We start from the raw sequence: 8,074 nt of genomic DNA on the forward strand, positions 1-8,074 counted from the left end.
ACCGCCACCGACTATCGCCTGAAACTTGTTCTCGGTCGCGCTTCTTGGTTCTCGACTGCTGCGGGACAACATCCGCGCGGCACGTCTTACCAACAGAGTCAAAGCACTCCAAAACATCCCAAGCGTTCGCTCGCTCCCTTTGTTTGTCGCCGCGGTCTCGGCCAACCCCTATTGCCTTGTGGCCGCGTCTCCCTCCCTCATATACCTGTGAGTGCCTCTAGCGCATCTCTCCCATTCCGCTCTCTTGTTGATACTCTCTCTCCTTTTCTCTCTCTCTCTCTTCACTCTCTTCTATCTTAATCTCGACTATGCCTCCCCATGTACAACCATCAATAGAGAGCATTCTGCTCCAGACCCAGTCCACGTCAACACTCATCATGGACTCTGGCAGTCCCCCACGAATCCCCTCGCCCACGCAAGACAATCGCCCGCCAGGGGGAACTCGTCGATCCGGAGGCACAAAGACACCACGCAAGGTGCAGTGGCACGACGAGCGAGATGCATCGACGGAGTCGACGGAGTCACCGAGGGCGTTGGACGAGCACGGGCTTGATGTGAGTGTCCTTTTCTATATTAGCTATGCGTTCCCGAAGGGCGCGGGCGTTGTTCGCCGCCACATTGGTCCAGGCGAAAGAGGCTTTTGAGTTGGGCCTGGAATCTGCGACAGTGCGACCGCCGACCTGCATTGTCCCCGTCTTATCGCGGCCTATCTCCACGCACATCGATTGATGGTTTCATGGCTTGGTATCGCGTTGTCTCGCTGATGTTGTGCGGCTGCGGGCGAGGCAGCGGAAGCGCCTATTGATATCACGCCCGAGGGAACGCGACGATGGCGATTGGCGGAGTCATCTCGCAACGCGCCGCGGATGCAGTACCCTGGGACTGAAAATTTGCGCAATGAATGACTTGTGCGCGTGTATGATGGCGACTGTGGACTACGTCGCAAACGGCATTGGCATAGACGCGTTTCGGATATTGGACACGCGGCACTTCCCCATGGAGCGCTCGTGCGAGCTTTGTGGCGCATTCACTCTCCTTCTCAGGTGAATGTGTCTGAGAAGCTTCCCTCGCGGAAGCCGGCGCCTTCTTTTCTGCTTCCTTGTCCTCGTTCCTCTGCTTTTCTTCGCCTCCGTGGCCTTCGCAATGCATTTGTTGCGCTAGGCCGCATGAGCACTGTGGCCGCCGGACTCGGTGGTTATCGCTGTCTCAGACGATTCGCGTGTGCATGCTTCCTGATTCTCGCGGTTACGTTTGTATTTGCTCTGGACGCCGGCGCGCACAAGTATGTCCGAGACCCGCGTGAACCTTCCTTTTGGCACTTGGGACACTACACTTTCCCCTTTTGTCCATTTTACGACATGGCCGCTGATGCTCCTCTCCGCAGCCTTCCGCGTTCGAGACCTTGACCGATGCACTAGAGCGGCACCAGTCCTCATCACCCGCGAGCCTTCCGCGGCTGGAGACGGTCCTGACGCGCGAGTCGACCTCGACCTCATCCGAGTCCGCGCCTCAGTCCGAGTATCCATCACCGTCGCACGACGTCCCCGGGGAGGCATTCATCGACCCGAGCGAGACGGCGGGGCTGCCGGGTGCAGGGACGGAAAGGCACTCGGTGCAGCAGGCGCAGCAGGTCATCAATGCGCACCGGCGTGGCATACTCGGCAACTGGAAGGGATGGCACCACCACCACCACCACCACCATACTGAGTCCACAGATGCAAGCGGCAGCAACAAGCATGGCAACAGTAGCAGCAACAGGCATAGCAACGGCGGCATTATGCGACAACGGAAGAAGCAGCGGCGCAAGGCGAAGTGGCGGCTGCCGGGCTCTGCGACTACTGACACAGAGTCGGATGTGGAGAAGAGCGCGGATAGCCCGCAAACGCCGCTCGGTCCCCCGAGGCATACTGGCGTGCTCTCGGCTTTGCTGTCGCTGTACGATGCGAACGACGCGGCCTCGGCGACAGTGGGCACACCCTCGATTCGGTCGTCATTTGACGAGTCACGGCCATCGTCCGGGTTTTTCCCGCCCTCACGTACCATTACTCAAGACAGCATGCGCTCAGAGCCCGGTCGGCGCTCGCAATCGCCATCGCGTGAGCGGACACCTCGCTGGGCAGGTTCAGCGAATGCCTCAGTGGCGTCCCTCACAAACCTGCGGCTGCCGAAGCCATGGGGTGAATCGAGACCTCCGCACACCCGGAACGGTGCGGGCGTGTTTGGCCCGCTCATCGCAAGCACCGGAAACATCGCTGGGGCCGCTGCGCCGAACAACGCAGCCCTCGCGCCTAGCATTAAGCGGCCGGGGTACCATCTTTCACGGTACTCCTTGGAGAGCAAGATGCCGAAGGTCGAGAAGTCTTCGCCCACGCTCAGCCGGCCACGGAGCATGCATTTTGAGATTGACCCGAAAAGCGCACCGGAGCACCCGTCGCACCTCAGGACGGCGTCGATGCCATTCAACATCGAGGGCGAGTCGCCGTCGTCGATGAGGAGCCGCACGAAGTGGACGGGCGTCCTGCAAAACCTGCCGAAGCGTGGCTGGAGCCGCGCAGGCACGCCGAGCACGCCAGGGACTCCAGCGACGAGCGACGAGGAGTGGCTTGAGCAGGAAAAGGAGCGGCTCAGGGCCAAGGACAAAGAGGACAAGGCGAGGCGCGAGAAACGACGGCGCAAAAAGGCCGAGGTTTATGTACGTTCTCGCCCGGTCTCGAGCTGTTGCCGGATGCTCACTATCGTCCCGGTTAGATCACCCGTCATGTTGCGGAGATCGTGCAGCGGCAAGAGTTCATCCTGAAGCTTGCACGCGCGATGATGATGTTCGGAGGCCCGACGCACCGGCTACAGGCACAGATCCAGAGCACGGCCAAGGTGCTCGATATCTCGCTCAGCTGCATGTACCTGCCGGATGTGATGCTCATTTCGTTCGATGACACGGCCACGAGCACGAGCAACATCAAGTTCATTCGGCAAGGGAGCGCCCTCGATATCGGCAAGCTGCAAGATGCGTATGCGCTGTACTGGAAGGTATGCTGGCTTCTTACTAGTATCTGTGCACTGGACATTGACACGATGCGGTCAGGTTATTCACGATGACATATCCGTCAAGGATGCGTCTATAGACCTCGATGATCTCATGCGCAAGCCGCAGCTGTACAAGTTCTGGCAGCTCATCTTGATTGGTGGATTCTGTTCGGCCTCCATTTGCAGTGTCTCATTCAATGGCTCCTTCATCGACTCCCTCATCTCCTTCCCCCTCGGTTGCCTTCTCATCGTCATCCAGGTCTTTGCGGCTCGTAACGAACTCTACTCTAACGTCTTCGAGTGAGCGATACCCACTGTTGAATTCCTCAGTTTTGTTGCTGACGCTCTTTCCAGGATCACTGTTACATTGCTTTTCAGTTTCATCGCCGCTGCGCTCGCTGATTCTGGCATCTTCTGTTACACGGCGATCGGTGCTGCGTCCATCGTGCTCATCCTACCCGTATGTTCACATTGCACCTTGCTATACGTTGGAAAGCTCATTAGTGTTCAGGGTTTCATCATCCTCTGTGGTAGCTTGGAGCTGGCATCTCGCAACATTGTCTCAGGAGCCGTTCGCGTCTGCTTCTCGATCATTTATTCCTTGTTCCTCGGGTTTGGTCTGTCGATTGGTGCTACAGCCTATTCGAAAATCACGCATCACCCGTTGGCCGGGGCAAATGACTTGACGTGTAACAACAGTCATGATCCCAACGGTCCTTGGTACCAGCAGACGCCGTCGTTGTGGTGGGGTGCGTGACCTATCAATGCAATTGTCGGATCTGTTGCTAAGTATTACGAACCTTTCAGCTTTCTTAACAGTACCGTTGTACTCGTTGTCCCTGAGTCTCCGGAACCAAGCTCCAACCAATCGCTACGAGACGGTTAGTTTTCTCTTTAGATGTCTCGCAACTGTATGTCTTGACGTATTGGTTCACACAGCTCTTACTCGTTATTATCTCCTGCGTTGGCTGGGTCTGCAACCACTTCACGGGCACCAAGTTCCCCAATCAAAGCGACATTTCCGCAGCTGTAGGCGGTTTGGCTGTTGGGTTTATTTCCAACCTGTACGGCCGATTCTTCCGCAATGGAAACGCATTTGCCGTCATGGTGAGTCATCCAAAAGCTATTCTCTACCAATCCCTCATTAATCGGTGTTCTATAGATCACTGGTATTCTCTTCCAACTGCCATCAGGTCTCGCGAACGGTGGCCTCTTCTCGTTCGTGTCGGATGAAACAGCCGGCTCGTCGTCCACGGAATCCTACCTCTCCGGGTTTGATACTGCCCTGCAGCTCGTGTCAGTCTCGATCGGGTTGACTGTGGGCCTTGGTATCTCGCTCGTGATGGTACACCCAGTCCAGTCACGTCGGAGGGCTGGAGGGGTCTTCAGTCTCTAGCCACATCTCTGTCTCCGCTACGCCTTCTCTCTTCGGACGACTGCTTACCAGCCCCTACGTTCTCATGTCTCGTACCCCCGTTATCTCGCATCGGTCTGGACTGCAATCGGTCCGGTTCACGCTCATCCCTCACCATCCACCGGCCTACACCGCATACCAACCTAGTATACCGTCCCCTCCTTATTTGCAACATAACACATACTTAGAACACTCCGCTTCATCGTCGATAGATTTAGAGGCTCCTGCGTCATAGTGGACTTGGACATCTTTACATGCCTTTAGAATAGCGCACTCGTTCGCGTATCGTGCGATATGCCTCCCCGGTCTCCTGCATTTGTGTACCAAAAGTGATGCTGCTACGATGGCGGGAGCATGTCCCGACTTGTTGGTGTACTACTGTTGTATGAATCCATGCTTATTTTAGACTATTTAGCGAGAGAAGTGCTGTTCGGGTTTTTTATGCTTGTGGAGCTTTCGCTTGGAGGTGACTTCGCAGCAAGCGCCGCAGCACACTGATGCTTGTTCTTGCTCTTCGCTAGACGATATGGAGCAGCCTTACCTAGCCTTCTGACTCATCTGTAGCTTCTGCGTTTAAGCTAGCATGTTCTGCATGCAACCTCGACTCAATCAGCGAGTGATCACATGTGTTATACAGGCCGCTGCGTTCTGCGACACTTGTGGGTCACTGGATGCGCTTGCCAAGCAAACGATCGTACTGCGAGAAGACCGAGGTTTGATATAAAGTGACATACACGTCTATATCAGGCGACCCTCTGCGGATCTGCAAAGTGATGTCTTAGACATCTGTCGATTCATCGAGATTCATCGAAGACCGCCGCAGACACCTGAAAGAGGGTAAGCTGAAACGTGAAATTGGTTTGAACGTCGGCGCTTACTGACGCCATCATGTCTGCCTTGTAAATGCACTATTGCACTGAGTCATTGCTTAGATCGCAATTTACATATCATCTGCAACGTGCGATACACAGGAAGGGGTTGCTGCGGTACGCGTGGCAAGAAACGAATGCATTGTAGCAATCCTACATTTCACGCAAGGGCCACAGCATCAGGTTGAATTCCGAGGAAATATCATTGTACGAAGCAGTGACCCCGTTTGAGTACCGGGGTCAAAGACAGACCCAGAATTATTCAATCAGCACTTGATTTTTGGGACGCCCCTTGCTCCATCGTCGTGACTACTGACGACAACTGACGATGAGATGGCGCAAACTGCGTGATGTTTCCACGAGCCTGAATCTCTAAGGAGAGTTTTTGAAGAAACTGTAAGAATCACGATCGGCGGTTGACAAAATAATGGACAGACTGCGCCTTCTCTCCGATGTTATGCCGTATATAGGAGGATCTCGCAATGAGTGGCCACGGCTTGAAATTCAAGGAGCCGGTTTCTTGCGCTGCCTCGTGCACACCATCTTGACGTTGTGCAAACGGCCGAAGCAACGTTTTACATATGGTTGCCGGACATGAAGCCTGTACCTGGGTTACGTAAGTAACATAGTCGAGCGGCGTCGCAGAGTACATGTTAGATGACGGTGGGAAAACTTGATGCATCCTTACATGATCAGGCGCGGCGTACACAACATTATCAAGGAGGCCTTAGCTCTAGTGCTTGAAGCTATAAGGACATGAGAATACCGCATTAAAGAGGAGTGACGCAAACGTGGGCGTATTTCTTGTCGCGGTACGTGGAAGGGAACACCGCAGCAAAACAATACCCAGATCTATTTACATAGTAGACGGGGAAGAGTATTTGTCAGTAAGTAGGTGTTTTATTGTCGTCATACTTGCTTGCAAGTCTATCACCCCTAGAGCAAGACGCGTCCAGCATGCATCATGAAACATTTAATCAAAAGTACTGCTCTAGATGCTCATGAGTCTTGAGCAGATATCGTCAGTAATCAATGTTATCCGGAGTCCGGACGCAAATTTGGCACCAGAGCTTGTGATCAACTCACTTGGATCATAGAACCGATGCTGACCGGGTCTGGCCTTCTGGCCTAATGTCCTGAACCTGTTAAGGTTTCAGCTTCTCCCGACCGTTCACTGTCGTCTCCCGAGGGTATCGTCCTTTTCAGACATAGTCGTGCAGTAAGTAGCGTCTGTGGTAGATCCGAGTCTCAGAGGTTTGAAATAGAGTATTGACGCTGATTCAAGACTACGTGGCGGAGAACACCACGTTTGATCACTGTTTTGTAAAGGGGAAATCATCTTGACGACACTCGCGTACAAACTACCAGTACTACGTCCTACTGCTGCTAATGACCTATACAGTTCTAGGTCTGTCTCGACTCACAATCTTAACCTGTGGGGTCTCTCGGGGTCCTTTGAAGGCACAAACGAGGGTTCTTTGACCTCGGAAGCACTGATAAATCTATACAAGATAATGATGTATTGGCTTCAGCGCGACCGGAGGGAACGAACTGAAGCTAGTCTGTACAGTACACGGCCAGAAGATCCTTTAGCCTACGTTTGAACGGCCTGCAGATGCCCGGGGGACAAATGTCAAGTTTGCACCCCGGTCAAAATCGCTTGACCCTCGTGCAAATCCATCGATTTGACTTACGGATGTGATGTATGCTTGGCCGGCGGCTACCCATATCGCAGTTTAACCCGCGAGCAACCACCGCGAATCAGGTGACTTGCATCGGACACGACAAGACATGTGCGACAAATCTGAGAAGTTTTTCATCTTGCCCACCCATGTCTCAAATGGGCCAATATTGTCTTGCATGTATTTTGAGCCCATGCTCCTGGTGAATGTACCAGTACCCTGATCTCATGATCAGGAGTCTGTTAATTTGACTTCTCCCATCCTAGATCCACATGCCAGCTCGCCTTCTTCATTCTGAGCCATCTGCATAATTTGGTGAGTTGTTTGTTCTGTTTGTATTGCTCTCTCTAAGAAGCTTATTGCATTGCTCAAATAAAGCTCATAATCTCATAATGTAAGTACATCTGTTCAATGTGACTGCTGGACGGTCGGAACAATCACTGTGGTGGTGTTCGAGCTTGTTACCAGGTGTACCACAGCTATGTCAAGGAGAAAAATGATCGCGACAATGCCCGCATCACACCCATATCCCAAGCCAATCACATCAGTGCAGCGAGTGCACCGGAAGCACAGGAGGTTGCGAACAGGACCACTGGGGCATGAAACATTTGTCTTTCCGTTCTATTCCTTGTACTACTAGCGCCCATACTGGCGCCTGTCTTAGCGCTCACCCGCAGGTTGAACATTATGTAGCTTACATAATGGGGTCCGTGCGCACTTCGTGCCTGGTATCGTACCACTACGTTTCTTTCTTCACTAACACGACCACATAGACACGATGGTCCGTGCGTAGTCGGTACTTGTATAAGTAGTTGTACCATTAGTCGGTCGAACCCTAAGTTCGACCTGGTTATTCATTCAAGTCTCTGCTCCTCCTCGCTTGGGGTAGTGGTCATTCTCGACTTCCTCGCTCGATCTTCAGGACGACGCACTGTCCATAAGTCCTCGCTCGTTGTCTACGAGTCAGGCATCAATATAGGAGTATAGACCGTTGTATCAAAAGGTCGAACTTTCTAAGCTACGTTCCTAGTTTCACCTAGTCGAACAACTCATCCACCATCACGTCGAACAACGCAGTAACCCGG

General features: G+C 53.3%; 1 protein-coding gene across 1 annotated transcript; it reads left to right on the forward strand.

Annotated features, from left to right (window-relative positions):
• Window positions 1–377: 377 nt before the first annotated feature.
• Window positions 378–4,848, forward strand: POSPLADRAFT_1180712 (hypothetical protein; the record flags this gene model as incomplete). The annotated part of the gene is made up of 11 exons (XM_024488777.1): window positions 378–554; window positions 1,385–1,612; window positions 1,796–2,598; window positions 2,629–2,692; window positions 2,749–3,027; window positions 3,083–3,324; window positions 3,379–3,484; window positions 3,536–3,773; window positions 3,832–3,905; window positions 3,964–4,131; window positions 4,187–4,848. 11 exons carry the CDS (start codon window positions 378–380, stop codon window positions 4,418–4,420), a joined length of 2,613 nt encoding a protein of 870 aa, XP_024339374.1. The 3' UTR covers window positions 4,421–4,848.
• Between the last annotated feature and the right edge of the window lie 3,226 nt (window positions 4,849–8,074).

Source organism: Postia placenta (assembly GCF_002117355.1).
Source record: "Postia placenta MAD-698-R-SB12 unplaced genomic scaffold POSPLAscaffold_6, whole genome shotgun sequence".
NCBI classification, from domain to species: domain Eukaryota; kingdom Fungi; phylum Basidiomycota; class Agaricomycetes; order Polyporales; family Adustoporiaceae; genus Rhodonia; species Rhodonia placenta.